Here is a 15,862-nt window from a genome sequence, read left to right on the forward strand (position 1 = left end):
AATGGGATGTGACTTCTGGCTTCCTCAGGGGGATAGGGAGTTGTTTAGAACCTCAGTCCTCAGGGTATGGGTGCATTTGTTTGCTCTTTTGTCTGGAGGCCTGGCACACAGCTGGAGGTATCCGTCTCCCCCACAGTTGCCAGGTGTCGGCACTGCTCCATTAGGACCCAGGCAGGCGGCAGGCCTAACCCAGCTGCCTGCTGTAACACTGTGGCTCCTGCAGGGTGGCCTTCTGTCTCTAGTGGCTGTCTTGACACCATTCGACCTGCAGCCCCGCTTTGGACCAGAGCTCTGTGCCCAGGACAGGGGGCAGAGCAGGGGTGCTGTTGGCCTGGGCTTACGGCTGCACTGTGCCCGGCCCAGGGAGGCACTTCCTCCGCAGTGGGTCCTGTGCATGGGCACTCTTGTCCCCTGTGCCTGTGGGTCACTTCCCAGGCTGAGAGGCCCCTCGCCTGGGTCTGAGCCCAGCAGCAAAGCCCACACCCTCCCAAGCTGGGCTGGTGGCTCGAGCTGCTGGGCTGGAAGGCCAGCAGCCCCTCCTTCCCCACTATTTGCATGACAATGAGTCCTTTGTCCCCAGCCTGCCCCTTCCCGGGCCAGCACTGTTCCCACTGTGACATCATAATGGGTTCTCTGTGGCCCTGGCTGGGTGGGTGGCTGGGTGGGCTAGCAGGAACTGGCCACAAAGTGGGCCAGACTTTCCCTCCAGGTCAAGTGTGACCTCCTGAACGGCCCCCTCTGACACAGGCGCTCCCTGAGCCCTGAGCCAGGCCCGGCCCTGGGGTTCCCGGCCTCCCCACCTCTGGGCCTGTGAAGTGGATGAGTCAGTGGCTGCTGGCCTCCGGTGAGGCGGGCGTGGGAGTCCCAGCTTCTTGTCACCTAAAGGAGGCCTGGTGCCCAGCAGCAAGTGGACTGTGGGGGATGCTCAGCCCGTGGGGCCCAGCCAGTCGTCACCCTGCCCCATCCTGGGAACTCTGCCAGGTGCCGTGCCAGGCGAGGAGTGAGCTCAGAGGTCCTGCGCTGGGCCGGGCTGGGCTGGGTGCAGGGTGCACGTGGCTGGAGAAAGTGTCTTTGCAGAGGGGACTCCACAGGTGCTCACCCTGGTCCCCGTGGGCCCGCCAGAGTCCTGTGACCCGCATCCCCAGGAGGAACAAGTGGAATCAGACTGAGGAGGCCCTGTGAAGGTGGAGGAGAGGCGGGAATACTGTGGCAAGCAAGGGTGTCTGGGGCCACCAGAAGTGAGGGAGGCAGGGAGGTGGAGGAGGGTCCCGTGGGTGGAGCCAGCCCTGGCTGGCCGCTGCCCTCCCTGTCACTCACTTCTGGCCTCTGGAGCCCAGAGAATAAATTCCTATTGTCTGAAGCCACCTGCTTAGTGGTCATTTTCAGGGCAGGCCTGGGAAGCGGATGTGGCCTGTGACCCTGGCCTCTGGGGGTGGGGACCGGCCTGGGGAGGTTTGGGTGGTGTTCCAAGGTCCCTGGAGGACGTCAGGTGATCCCAAGCAGGAGGTGTTGCTAGGCTGCCACTCTTGTCCTGCAGTGGACAGCGTCCCTTTCCTCACACCCTCTCCTGCCAGGTACTTACAGATGGGGAAACTGAGGCCCAGAGAGTCAGTTACCTGGCAAAGGCTGCACAGCTCTACTGGGGTGGTGATGGGCTTGGGAAATCAGAGCCTGCCAGAGTTGAGTTCTGCATCCCATGCTGGGGACCCTCGGTTTGCCTTGGGGTGCCTGCTCTGTCAGTGCCCCTAACTGGTGGGGCCTCGGGTTCCCTACGGCCTTGGACCTGGCTGGGCAGTTGCGGCAGGGAGACATGGGGACGCCGCAGCTTGGCTCTAGTAGCCTGGGGGGCCTGTGAACAAGGCCTGACTGCAGCCTGGTGGGAAGTCGGGGTCCTCGAAGGGGTACACAGCACGATGTGGGCCCTCACCCCTCTGTGCCTCTGTGGCCCAGTGGAGCTGCTGGCTGGCCATAGGGCTGCTGCCCGTGGGCTTTGGGCACATAGTATGGCAGGGGCTGAGAGGTACCCGGGGTCTCTTTTTTGAGGATGTCAGGACCCCGAGGGGAACCAGGTTTGTAAGGCTGCCCCTGCCTCTGGACCAGCCATGTGCTCGGGTCTGAGCTGGGAAGCTTGGCCTCCAGGGCACGGTGGGTGAGGCTGCCCCGCCCTGTCTGCTGTGCAGGAAGGTGGGTCGGAGCCTCCTGCCTCTGCGGCAGATGGCGCCCCTCATGTGCACTGCAACGAGGCAGCAGCCGTGCCCTCTGGGAGCCCAGGGCTGGGGCTCCTCCAGAAGTCCTGGTGGCTCTTGTCACGGAATGAGACTGTGGCAGGGTGTGGCCTTTTGGGGGTTACCCACCCGCCATGTTTCTGTCAGAGCCACCGCAGTGTCAGATGGCCACCTAAGACGCCTGCCTGCCCAGGACAAGGGGCAAGGGGCCACCCTTCCCTGCCCAGCCTCCTACCCGGCCTCTTGCACCCAGCTCGGGCCTGCCCCAGGGTTCTGTCCTGTGGCTTTGCAGATGGAGTGGGGATATCTGGTTCTGGGGAGCCCTGAGCAGTTTGGCAGCTGAGAACTGGGAGAAGCTTCTTTCTCAGGTCTCTGGCAGTAGCCGGTAGACTTCCTGTTTCTCCTGCATGGATCACATCACAAAGGGTCCCCTAACAGAAAACGGCTTCAGGCATGATGGGATCTAGGTGCTCCTGGGGGTACAGCCACAGCAGCCCTTGGAAGGGAAGCTTCTCCCCGATATTCTGGCCTGAACCATGGGTGGTGTTCCATCCACTCAGCTTGGGAATTGCTTCCCTGTCACACCAACCATTGCGGCCAGTGTGGTTTGGGCAGGGTACACTGACACTGGCAGGGGACAAGGTCAGTCTCCCACATACACAGGGGCTAGAGAATGCCTGAGCGGGGGAAGGGAAGTCAGGTTGTCAGGCAGGCAAGGAGCAGTAGCTGTCACCCCTTCTTTGCCTCGAAGTTGGGGCCAGGCTGGGGTCCCTGTGCAGCCCTGCCCTGCACAGCTCATCCAGTGCCATTGGGGAGCACGATATTGCTGATGGGGCCTCGTTCCTGCCCCGTGGCCTCACAGCCTTGCGGTAGCTTCTGGTGGCAGCTGGTCCTGGGCCCAGCGCTCTGGCAAACTTATGCTGCCAGACCGACAGTGGGGTGGGGTTAGGAGTCTGCATTTTTCAGAACCTCAGAGGAGGTCTCCAAACCGGACTTGCTGGCTTTGCCTGAGGCTCCTGGCCTGTGGGGTCCGCCTGGGCCTGGTGGGGAGCCAGCCAGGTCCCCAGGTTCTTTTTTCCCAGGGTCCATGCACATCCTGCCTGGGGCCCCAACTCTAGGAGGTGCCTGTTCGTTGTATTTTTGCCCTCCCCCCCAGCCTTCTGGTCTGGGCCCTGTGCTCCAAGCTAGGCCCAAGGGGACATGCCCCCAACCCCGCTTCTGCCACAGCCTGGAGCCCTGTAGTGCCTCCGTGCCGTCCACTCGGGACTGCAGGGCCATCTGATGGTGGCTCTTCTGGGCTGCTTATTGATCTTTACTGGCCTGACCGTTCCAAGGCAGATCCTTCCGCTGGGCCTGAGGTCTGGTCTGGGTGGCCACCCGGTCCCCCTGGGTCTCCCTGGCCCAGCCAGGTGGGAGGATCCAGCCTGGGGTGTGTGGGGCCAGCCTGGGTTGTGGACACCGATGCAGCAGCCGGCTATTCTTAGCTGCAGGAACGTTTGTCTTCATTCACATGTGCTGGGCGTCCCCCGAGAGTTGCCCCGAGTACTCAGGTTGACCCTGTAAATTCCTCGGAAAGCAGACTGGGCCTCGGGGAGGGCCTGTTTCCGGCAGCTGCATGGTGAGTGCAGATCGCCCCTGGGAACTGGGCCTCTGCTCACCCCTGGCCTGTGTGAATGAAGCCACAGTGCCAGCCCAGCTGGCCTGGGACCGAGGGGGAAAGGCCGCCCCAAGGCCCTGAGCCTCAGGAGCGCCCTTGGCAATGCCACTCCTTGGGTGGGGCAGCCCTGGCATTTGGAGCCACTGTTGAGCTGGAGCCGTGTGTGCGTGCATGCATAACTTAAGATAAAGCTGCACCATGTGGAGTTTTGGGGGGTCTTTTTTCCAGGTTTGGGTGCTGGGACTTGAATGTAGGGACTTTAAACTAAGCTGCATCCCCAAATCCTTTTTAAAAATTTGTAGAAACTTTGAGACAGGGTCTTGCTAAGCTGCCTGGGCTGGCCTCAGACTCGTGATGCCCCTGCCGAAGCCTCTCAGAGTGCTGGCATCGCTGGTGTGTGCCACCGTGCTTGGCTGAATGTGTGATGTGGTGCGCTGCTCCCATCACCGCACAGGTGTCTCCCACAGGCTTCAGTTTGCAGAGCTGCATCTCTTTCATGCCCGAAGCTGCTCCCCTCCCACAGCGCTTGGCACCCACTGTTCTAATTTGTTCTTTTTTTTGTTGGTGACACTGGCACTGAACTTGGGGCTTTGCTCGTGCCAGCCAGGTAAGTGCTTTACTCTTGAGCTACATCCTCAGCCTTGTTCTTGTTTTATTTTGAAACAGAATCTTGCTAAGTCACCCTGGCTGGGCTGGAACCTGGACCCTCCTGCCTCAGCCCCTGAGTCTCTGGGATTCTAGGTGTCTGAGCCCGGTCACCACTCTCTGTTCTCTGTAGGAATTCCGCTGCTCCCACCTCACAGAAGTGCAGCCCTCCAGTCCTTGTCATCCTGAGCTGCTCAGCCTGAAGGTGGGGACGGTTTCCTCCTCGGTTGGTGGCTCCTTCCGGTGTAGACCTTGGAAGGGGGAAGGCCAGCCCCGTGGCTTTAGAAAGCCCTGGTCCTGGCTGCCTCCTGCCTCCCTGCCCCCAGGCCCTGGGCTGCACATCTGGCACCCTCTCCCCACTGCTGTCCTCGGAGCCCGTGCAGATGGGCTGGTCTCTCTCCTCCGCCCAGTGCCCGGAGGCCACACTTTCTATCAGTCTGGCTCCTCCATCTGGCAAGGTTCTCTGGATGAGTGGAGTGCTGGCCTGGGGTCCATCTCTCCGACTTCCTTTTAATATTACATCGAAAGAGAGGTGTGGGTGGAAGTGATTGCAGCCCACCCGTGGTAGGGAGGGAGCTGAGCTGGCCACGGCCCAGGCATGTAGATGCGCAGGTTAAATTGGGACCAGGGCTGCTGGGGGCGGCCAGCGCCTCAGCACCTCTCTGGAGCCTGACTGTGTGGCCCTGGGCCAGGGTGGTGTCTGGAGCCTGCGGTGAGGGGGCCACTGTTTGCTGACCCAACTTAGAGCCACCTCCACTCTTGTGCCCTAGGCAGGGCGGGGACTCGGAGGCAGTGTGTGGAGCTGAGAGCATTCCCAGCAGCATCGAGGTGGTCGGGTGTCTGGCGGCAGCCCACAGTCCCCGAGAAGGGGCGTGGGCTGTGGCGTGGGGGTCTCGGGAGCTGTGGGTGCCTCCCATCTGCTGGTTCTTTCTGCTCCTTGGCCGTTCCAGCGGGGTGGCTGGCTGTTGACAGATGTGTGCTGGCCTGGGCCCTGGTGAGCCGGTCTCCGGTGATTCAGTATCCCCTGTAGCTTGGGCTCTGGTGCCACACACAGAGGCAGAGACCCAGATGTGGGTGGTGCCTTTGTCTTCTTGGCCCCATCGTGAGCATGGGCAGGCCATGCAGCTGTGGCTGCACCCCGAGTTGGGCTCAGAGCCAGGTGACCCTCATCCTCCCGGGGAGAGCTGGCACATGCCGGTCAGGGGACCTGACTCCCCCTCAGGGACTGCTAGGGCTTCCTGCGGGTGGTGTCTGTCCTGGGCCTGCCTGTGTGAGTGGTGGGCGCCATTCCTCTGGGCTCGGGTTAGTGTTACTGGGGTCCAGAGCCCTCTCACCTGCGCCCCCTTTCTCTGCTGCACCTCTGCTCTCAGCTTTTATCACAGAGGCCAGTGGTGGCCCTGATGCAGGAGGCCACACGTGGGCCTGTGTACTGCATGCCCGTTACTCATGGTGGCCCTGAGTCTGTGCAGCCCTGCTCCCTTGGCCTCTGCCGGCTGGCCTGGCCACTCACTGCCCTTTGGCCTGTGCCCTGTACCTCAGGGCTATGCTTGCCCTTCTTCCTGGTGACACTGTGATGGCTGCGCCTGCTTCTGTACCACCTGCCATCCGAAGTCACTTGTGCGCCCACCGAAAGCCTGCCCCGAGGGTGGGGACGGGGCTCTGTTACCTGTTACCTGTTCTGTGTCCTCGGTGTTGGTCACACAGTGAATGCCTCGATCCGGGGCCGGTGGGGTGTGAGGCCAGCAGGACAAGGTGTGGAGGGCCGGGCTCTGGAGTGGCCTGGGGTGGCTTCCAGCACGTGTCCCCATCCTCGAGTTTTACAGCTCACCAGGAAGCGCAGGCGAGGCACGTGTGCTGTGCCTCCTCGGCCAGGCTGCCAGGGTTCGGCCTTCGGTGCGGGCTCTGGGGACAGCACATGCAGGTGTGTGCAGCACCTGCCCAGGTGGAGCAGGCCTCCACTGGCCCTGTCCCCCTGGACCTGGCTGGGCTCCTTGGAAGCGGGGTCTTGCAGATAGGTGTTCTTGGTTACGATGGGGCCACTGGGCTGGCGGGTCCTGCACCTTGTAGGGCTGCCCTTGGGAGAGGAGAGGACGTGGAGGAGACTGCTGTGCGACAGCCCTGAGACTGCACAGGTGGGGTCTGGGGCAGTGCGGGTCTGTGCCGGCAGCACGAGACCCCACCATCAGGCAGGGGATCTCCCCTGCTGTGCAGATGCACTTTTGGGTCCGGCCTGTGCGGTGGGCGTGGAATGGTCTCTGCCCTGGGGTGCTGGGTCTGTGGGGTGCCGGGTCTCACTAGGGGCCCAGTGCACACCAGGGGGGCCGGTGGCCACTGCTGCCTTTTTGCCCAGTGGTGGCTGGTTGGTCAGGTTTGAAGCTCTGGGTTGCCCCTGCCGCAGAGCCTGGTTGGTGCCCATCCATTCCTGGGAGCTTTCGAGGTGTGATGCAGACCCCCCCCCCCCGCAGGAGCGCCCCCAGCACTGCATGTCTGTCCCCACACAGCAGCTCTGCTCCCAGCACCCTGCGGTCTGGGTCTGAACCTAGCTGTGGACTGTGCTCCTAAGGGACACCAGAGATGGGGCCTGGCCTTAGTGGCCCCCACAGTGCTGGACCTGGGGCCGTGGGCCTGGGGTCTTGGCTCCTGTGTGTGGAGGCCAGCCAGGCCTTGGGAGGTAGCCCTGCCTGCTGGGCTCAGCACATTCCTGGAGTACCACTGGGCCGAGCTGGTCCTGCAGGCCTCGACATGTGCCTATGGGAGCCCCTCTGGCTTGGGTTGTGTGGGCTGCAGCATGCCCTGGGGCCAGTGCTCCCCGAGGCCTGTAGCCATCTCCTCCTGGCCTTCACGCTGTCTGGCCTTTTCCTCTTCTTCGCCCCTGCTGCCCAATCTGGCCAGGGCCAGTCCTAACTTGGGCAGTGGACACCTGTCTCTCAGGTCATCCTTCAGGCCCTGCTGACTCAAGCACTGTCTGTGGCTCCTCATTACCCCCAGCACAAAATCCATCCCTCCCATGGCCTGGGGGCCCTGGAGTAGCCTCCCTTGCCCAGCTCAGTGGTCCCTGCTGGACCAGGCTCAGACTAGGCTCAGACCTTGCCCTCCTGCCCCTTTCCCTCCCTGAGTCTCCATCCCTGCCCCGGAAGTTGTTTTTGATGGTCCCCTTTTTCCCCATCCTCCTCTCTCTGAGGTCACTGGTGCAGCTGTGTGTTCCCTGCCCAACCCAGGGCATCTGGCATCAAGCCCCCAGCACTCAGCACCAAGCCCGCCTGTCATGGGGACACCAATGTGCCTGTCAGTGGTGTTGACCACCTAGTCCTGACCCCAGGGCAGCAGGGCCCTTGGAGAGAGTGCCAGGATCCCTGAGGTCCCCGGGTCCCTGGTGCCATCAGGCATTGTCTTTGAGGGAACCTAGTGAGGTTTCCCCCGTGTCCCCCCCGCACTCCCCACACCATCCCTGTGGGGTGACCATGCTGCCTGCTCCCTGCTTCCACTCAGCGGTCAGTGTAACACTGTCCCCGGCTGACACCCCAGCCCAGGGCTGCCTGTTGGACTCTGGGCACTGTGTGGCTCTGAGCTGGTTGGAGTCCAGCATCCACTCTCCGGGATCTGTGCCTAGGTATGGGCCCTATGGTCATAATCTTAGTTAAGATTTTTGAGGTTTGGCAGGGCTGAGATCGGGTTTGCTTGGCTCCTGTGGAAGCTCCTGCAGAACCCCTGGAGCCCTCACTCCAGGGTCACCCTGTGTGTTGGGCGCCAGCGGGGTCTGGTGGGGTGGCCTTTGGACGACTCAGCTGGGTCCATGGCTTCATGAGAGGAGGAGATGCAGGATGTGGCCAAGGACTCCGCAGGGGTGGCATCTTGGTGGTGACCCTGAGACATGGGGGCGCTAGCGTTCCACTAACCAAAGGTCAGGCTGAGGGTCACAGGGAGGTGTGCCCATGGCCGGATGGTGGGTGGAGCCTCGTCCTGCGTTTGCACAACTGCGTGTGCACTTGTCACTGTGACTGGGGTGGGCAGTGTGTCTGGTGTCCTGTGGTGAGTGTATGAAGTGGCCTGTGCTGAGCGACACCTGCTTCCTCCGTGTACCTTGGTGGATGGGCCGTGGGAAGAGTTCCGCAGGTGAACTCGGGAGGCTCCCGCGTGCCATCAGGCCGTGGCTGGCCACTCCTGTGCTCCATCCCTGCCGTCCTCCTGTGCATGTCGTTCTTGGGCATCTGCAACCCTGGGAGCTCCCGGCTTTCTGTCTGCAAGCTCCCAGTCCTGCAGGCCATACCTGGTCCCAGGTTTCTCCAGCCTAGGCCTGACTTTCGTTGGCTGGGAATGGATCACATGCATGCTCTTCAGCCAATCTCTAGCCCTGGGGATGCAGGAATCTGATTGGCCTGGCCTGGATCTTGGGGAGCAAAGTCAGGACCAGGTGGGATGGGTGTGGGGTATAGTCAGGGTCCCGCAGAGGTGTCTTGTTGGCGAGGGTATCTCTGCCCCTCTGTGGTTGCAGTGATCTTAATTTTCCTCCCAGTGATCTTCCCCCTCGGCCTGCCAGGGGCAGGTCACCAGGGTGCCCATGATGGCCGTGGAGGGCTCCAGGGCAGTTGGGTGCAGCGAGCTGGGCGTCTGTCCTTGTCCCCTTCTCATCCCAACCACTTGTGATGCGGTCTCAGCTCCCCATGGCCCCCTCCAGATGCGGGACCCTGAGACTCATGGGTGGGGCCTGGAGCACAGGGGAGCCTTGGTGACTGCAGGACCAGGGGCAGCAGCTGCGGGAAGCGGGCAGGGCCTGTAGGCGTCCCTGCATCTACAGGCGGAACGGCACTGTCAAGCCCCTTGACTTCTGCTTTCTGCATGCTGTGCCAGTCTTTCAAGCTTGGCCCCTCTCCAGGGACAGCACCACTGTCCTTTGTCCTGCCCTTGGTGTCCCCTGGCCCTGCGTGCCTCTCGGTAACCCTCACGTCATCTCATCCTGTGTCACAGCATTGTGGGCCAGGGAAGCCCAATGGCCTGGCCTTGTCAGTGTCACACTGTGTGTGACCTGTGGCCTGCCTGAGGTGACCGGGCCACTATGACCAGTTGCTTGTGTATGTCTCCCCATCTGGTGGCTTCCAGGGCTGGTCCGTCAACCAAGAGCTGTCCCTGCCAGGAACTTGTGGGGAACTTTGCCCCTGAGCCACAGAAAGTCTCGGGGGCTGGGAGAGAGGCTGCCTGTGGAGGGGGCCGTGGTGGGGACACAGTGAAACCTCTGCACTGGGGTGCCAGGCCTGCTGGGGGCCTGCTGTGCCCCGTCAGACTCTATGGCCCGTGGCTGCTCCTGGTCCTTTGCACTGGCAGGTGGCCAGGCTGGGCAGGGGATCTTACGTTTTCTCTCCCGCTGTTTCTCCACAGATGTCCCTGATGGGCGGCTCCTGAGTGAGTGACAGGAGCTTCCTGCTGACCCTCGGTGGTGATCAAGAGAGTTGCTCAGGGCCCTGAGCCCGCCTGGACCCCTGCTGCCATGTCGGGATCCACGCAGCCTGTGGCACAGACCTGGAGGGCTGCTGAGCCCCGCTACCCGCCCCATGGCATCTCCTACCCGGTGCAGATCACCCGGCCCCACACGGTAAGGGGCGCACGCTCTGGGCATTCCTGCCACCCATTCCTTCTCTGAGCTGGGCTAGCACGGCCACAGCACGGGGTACTTGACAGGTGGCGTCCTGGATCCTGGGCACTTGGGGAAATTCGCGGGTCCCATTTTAAAACTGGGAAGGTGAGCCGGGTGTTGGTGGTGACATCTGTAATCCCAGCTGCTCTGGAGGCTGAGGTGGGAGCTCGGCAAGCTGGAGGCTGGGCACTGTAGCAGCCTCGTGCGGACCTGTCCTGAAATACAAAGTCAGGGGCCTGGGCTGGGGTGGGGCTGCGCCACTGGGCCAGCCATGGAGTTTGCAGGCAAAGCGGGTGCCTGCTGTTTGCACCAGCCCCTCCCCTGCAGCTCCCTCGCTCCTCTTCCTGCTGCTGTGGGGAGTGTGGCCGAGGGTGCTCTGCTGGCCTCTTCTGGTCCTGCCACACTGCTGCTGTTTCCTCGTGGTTCAGTGAGGCTGTGAGGCTGGGCAGGCTTGGCAGGAGGGAGCCGACCTATGGCCCGTGTGTGTGTGTGTGTGTGTGTGTGTGTGTGTGTGTGTGTGTGTGAGTGAGAGAGAGAGAGAGAGAGAGAGAGAGAGAGAGGGAGCCGACCTATGGCCTGTGTGTGTGTGTCTGTGTCTGTGTATGTGTGTCTGTGTGTGTGTGTCTGTGTGTGTCTGTGTCTGTGTGTGTGTATGTGTGTGTCTGTGTGTGTGTGTGTGCGCGCGCGCGCGCATGTGTACCTCCCTGCTTGGCTCTCGGAGCCTCTCGGGCCTGGGAAGGCATTTCCACCTGGGTGGGACCTGGGTGCTTGGCTGGGCTCTCCGGCTCAACCTGGGGTCTCCTGGATGCAGTGGCTTCCACGGTTTTGGGCCCAGGATGTTCTTCCAAGAAGCCACCACGTGCCGATGCCTTCTGGTCACTGTGTTGGACTCCTCTTGAGTGGACTCTGGGAGCCGCTTCCCCACTGCCCTTTGTGCAGGCAAGGAGGCTTAGCAGGAACGTTCCGGCCCGGCCTCGTGTTAAGGTTCAGACAAGGCCCTGGTCTCAGCGCCTCTGTTTGTGAAACACCTGTGAGCACGCAGGGCTGAGGAACGTGCTGTCACATACGTCACTGTCACCTTTGTCACAACCCACTGCCACTAACAGGGGCTCTGTCACCACCACTCAGTCCCGAGTGGCTGCCCAGTGCTTTCTGTGCACAGTGTGCCAGGTCTCGTGTGGGCCGAGGCTTCGTAGCCGAGCCTGGCACAGCAGCCGACATGCTGTCATTGTCCCTTGTCACTGTCATGGCAGCTGTGCTGCCTCCCTGGTGTCTCCTTGTCTCATGTTGCGCTGCCCAGCTCTTCAGCTCCCCTTGCCGTGAGCCCAGCTTTGGGCTCTGGGCCCCTGCCCTTGCCCCACTGTGCCTTCTGGTCGTCCTGAGCCACGACCGCCCTGCTCTCCTGTTGGTCCATTGGTGGCCAGGACGTGTATGGGCAGGCCTGTGGGCAGTGCCCTTGTAGCTGCAGCTGTGCGGTCCTGTGGGCAGTGTCCCTTCCTGGGGCCCTCCCTGACCCCTGGCCTACCTGACTGCTGACACCATGTGTGGGTCCAGGCCCAGCTCCTTGCTGTGGTCTGCGTGGTGAGCACTGGGTTTCTGACTGGAAAGATGGAGGACTGAATTAGGGGAGCTGGGGCACGGCTCCTGAGGGGTGAGGTGCTGGCAGGTTCAGGTGGTTTCCGGGTGCACCTCCCGGCCTGAGGCCGCAGTGCTGCCCTGAAAACGGCTCCTCCTGCAGCCTCGGAGCCCTCGGGTCGGTGCTGAGTCCCCAGTGCTTCCCAGCTTGCTGCACGACGCCAGGTGGCTCCTCTAACGGGGCGGGGCTGTCTTGGTCTCCCACCTGCCCCTTCTGCTGGTGCTTTGCAGGAATTGGCCCCCGGCTGTGGGCATGCAATGCCCAGTGTGTTTGAGAGATGGATGTGGCGGGACAGTGCTAACTGGGGCTGGGCCCCAGACTGGAGAGCTCTCCCTGCCTCAGCCTCTCCTGGACATGGCTGTGTTGTACACTGCCCCCACCCCAGTCCAGCTGCACACCCTGCCTGGGCCCTGTTCTCTCCACCCTGCAGGACTGGCACCCTAAGTCTTTCCCTGAGTGTCTCCCTGGGGTGGGGGTTCAGTAATAAAACGCCCTTGGTACCCGGTGTCATGGTACACGCCTGTAATTCCAGCACTTGGGCGGCTGAGGCAGGAGGATCACTTTGAGTTCAAGGCCAGCCTGGACTTACAAGTGAGACCTTGTCTCAAAAAGACAAAAAACTCCAGTTTTGTTTTGCTGGAGGCTGGTGCACCTGCCCCTTTTCTGTGTCTCTCTCGGGCTCAGACCTGGCCTGATTCTGCCTCCCACCGTGTCCTCTGGGAACCCTGAGCCCTCCCTGGCTCCTCCTTGATGGTGCTGAAGGGATGTTTCCAGAGTGGGACATAGAGTTGGGTCCTGCCAGGTGGCCTCAGCATGTCACTTTACCCATGTTCATGGCACCATCCTGCCTGGGCGGTGTCCTAAGCCATTGGACGAAAGACCTTGCTGTTCCTGCAGTGCTTCAGGCTTCCCGGGCCATGCTTGTTCCCAGGGCATCTCAGCAGGGCCCCTGAGTGGCACGGCCCTGTGCCGGCAGCACCTGGAGCGGCCTCAGCCTGGGCCTTGGCCTTGGGCTCTGGTGCTGACTCTGACCCAGTGAGCGCCTCGGGTTCCAAGGAGGGACCTACTGGCTGGTTGCCACATCACCAGTGATGCGAGGTCCTGCTGCAGGCGCCAGAGCTGGTGCTGGCCGCCTGTGGTGCCCTTGCACACAGAGTGGATCTGCAGGGTCCCATCTGCACCTGCGACCTCGTGGAGTCCCACTGTCCAAGCCCCACGTCCAGCCCTAGGATGGAGACCTGTGTGCATGCCTGCAGCAGGGGCCCTGCCCCGCTCACAAACTGAGAAGCTGTGGCCAGAGCCTGCTCTGGGACTGAGCACCATGCATCGCTGTGCTGCTCAGGCCTCTAGATGTCTCTGCTGGCAGCAACAGGAGCGTCACCCATTCCCGCTTTGCTCATTTTGCTTTCGAGTGAGAGCGGCGGGGAGAGAGCTCCTGCTGGCAGCCGGCAGCCTGCTGCTTTCCTCTCGCAGCTCCACCGCCCGCTGCTGCGGAAGATCTGCCTGGCAGCCTCCCGCGTCCTGCTGCGTGTGCTAGACGCCGTGGGGCTCAGCCTCCGGGGACATGCGGCTATCGCAAGCCGAGAAGGCCGCTCCGTCTGTGCCAGGTGCCTGAGGTCCGAGAGCAGGGACCAGCAGGTGCCTGCCCCGCGGCCCTGTGGTTTTCTGTCCCCGCCTCCTGCTCACAAGTTCTGTTGGATCTGAAGCGAAGCCATTCTCTGCATATCTACCTGTCAGCTTGGTTCTCTCTGCAGAAATAACTTCTTCCAAATTAAAAGCCAGATGACAAAAGAGTGAAAAGAGATTTACAGTTGGGGAAATTATAGCTCTGAAAAACAGCCCAGACAACAGAGCACTAGGAAGTGGTGCCAAGAGGAAACTGAGTCACGGCCATCCTGCCGTCCGCAGCCGGCCTGTGGCAGACAGCACTGATTGCTTGCCCCACGCAGCAGCACTGAGTGTTCCCGGCAGACAGAACTAATCAGTTGGAGCTGGTACGCCTGGGAAGCCAGTGTTGTGTTCTTGTTGGGAGGTTTGTTTTTATCTTTGTGAAAGTATTCTTCATTCCTCAAAAAACTAAAAGTAGAGTTTCCATGGGACCCAGCTACGCCGTTTCTTGATGTCTTCCGGGAAGAACTGAAAGCATCACACCACAGCGACATGTGACACGGGTGTTGAGAGCAGCTCGGCTGTGTTAGCGAAGTCCTGGAAACAGCCCAGATGCCCCTCCATCGAAGGATGGGTGAAGGTGGGACTTTTTAGACGTGGAGTACAAAGAATGATATACCCGCGACATCTCTAGCTAAATGAGTGCACCTTGAGACCGTGCTCCTGAGAGACATCAATCAGACCCACACCTTCAAATATCACCTTGTTTCTGTGGTGTGGGAACCTGGGGGAAAGGAAGGAGGGGCCAAGAAAAAAAGATGAGAAGGAAAAAGTGGAAATGAAGCTTTTGTAAATGAGCAGGGGAGGGGGGCGGAAGGCGGGGAGGGAAGAGTGGGGGGTCGGCCTGTGCGGTGCAGACTCCCTGTGCGGAATATGCACCAATAAAAAATATCTAAAGACCTCCCAGGTACCATAAAATACGATGGAAAAGTTAAAGAAAACCAGTAACCATCTCCAAACCCTTGGTATCTCTCATGTCAGTGTTCACCTTCGGTCAGGGTTGCCTGCCGGGTCAGCGTTGGCCTTTGCCCAGGTGCCCAGGGGTGGGCTTGGGGCCGGCCGGTGCCCGCGTTAAAGCGTGAAGCCCTCGTGCTGGGCCATCGGGCTGGCTGTTGCTGCACCTCAGTGGTGAGCGTTTGAGCAGCATGCTCGAGGGCCTGGGTCCCAACTCCAGGGCCTGGGAGCGAGGGCCCTGGGGGAGCATTGCCACGCAGTTGCAGGCGCGTGGGGTTCTTGCTGCAGTGGGTGGGCGGCCCTGCCAGGGTGGCCAGAGCAGCCTTGTCCTGCGCTACGGGGCAGCCTGCCATGAGGTGGATGGAAGGGGATGGATGTTGGCACTGGGAAAGCCAGGCGTTTCCTCGCCACGGCAAGGGACGCCCAAGCTGCCCACACTGTCCAGGAACTTGACCCTTTGGATGGGGGAATCTCCTGAGCCCCCTTGCACACCTGCTTTCTCCCCAGGACGTGGGGCTGCTGGAGTACCAGCATCACCCCCGGGACTACACCTCGCACCTGTCGCCTGGCTCTATCATCCAGCCCCAGCGGCGCAGGCCCTCGCTGCTGTCCGAGTTCCAGCCCGGGAACGAAAGGTGAGGTGGCTGCGGTGTGGGCCGAGGGGGCAGCGTCTACAGACCCCACTTCACTCCCACTGCCCCTGCCTGTAGCTGGCCCAGGCCCCAGCAGCCTCGCTCCGTCATGCAGGACAGAGCAGGTCGAGCAGGAGCATGGGTGGACGCCTGGGGCTTCTCCTGCAGAGAAGAAGTCCCACAGCCAAGATGTGGGACTGTGTGGCCAGCTCTTTGTGGCTGGGACATAATGCCTGACACTTGCAGTTTGGAGAAGGAGAGGGTCCCCTGGTTCACTCATGGTGCCGGGGCTAGACTATGGTGTCTGTCTCCAAGGCAGGGATCATGGTGGAGGGACCTGGCAGAGCATTGCTGAGGCCAGGGGCCAGGCACTCTGAAGGGCTGGCGTGCCAGCCCGGACAAAGTCCTGTGACGGGGAAAGGCCTTGGGGCAGGGAGTGGGGCCAGAGAGCCGATGAGGGAGATGGACTCAACTCTGCGCAGAGGCTTCCTGGTTGGGGCGGGCCGGAGCCGGGGTGTGGGGGCCGTTCTGCTGTGCTGGGTGTGCAAGGCAAGGCCGCGCCCTCTCCAGGCTGGCTGGGGAGAGAGCAGGTCGGTGGGGTCAGCCTGGGCGCTCCAGGGCTGCCAGCTGAATGGGGCTGCACCAGGCCAGGTTTCACAGCCCGTGGGCAGTGCTTGGCTCGTGCCCTCTGCCCCGGGCAGCGGGCAGGAAACGGTGGCCCTGGGCTGTGTCTCTGGAGGTATGGCAGTTCTGCTGGGGTGGAGGCCCTGCCTTTCTCCTACCCGTCCCTGTGGTGCCCCTGCCAGCCCTGGCGCC

General features: G+C 61.8%; 1 protein-coding gene across 6 annotated transcripts in view; it reads left to right on the top strand.

Annotated features, from left to right (window-relative positions):
• Ncor2 (nuclear receptor corepressor 2) overlaps nucleotides 1–15,862 on the top strand; it is a 119,443-nt gene that overhangs the window by 27,207 nt on the left and 76,374 nt on the right. For all 6 annotated transcript variants that reach the window (XM_013154560.2, XM_013154583.2, XM_013154623.2 and 3 more), the window contains exons 3-4: nucleotides 9,901–10,114; nucleotides 14,922–15,049. In XM_013154560.2, coding sequence (XP_013010014.2) covers nucleotides 10,010–10,114; nucleotides 14,922–15,049 — 233 coding nt within the window. In that variant the 5' untranslated portion in view covers nucleotides 9,901–10,009. The remainder of the gene's footprint in view (nucleotides 1–9,900; nucleotides 10,115–14,921; nucleotides 15,050–15,862) is intronic.

Source organism: Cavia porcellus, unplaced genomic scaffold (assembly GCF_034190915.1).
Source record: "Cavia porcellus strain 051 isolate PalLab524CR breed Dunkin Hartley unplaced genomic scaffold, mCavPor4.1 scaffold_16, whole genome shotgun sequence".
Taxonomy (NCBI): domain Eukaryota; kingdom Metazoa; phylum Chordata; class Mammalia; order Rodentia; family Caviidae; genus Cavia; species Cavia porcellus.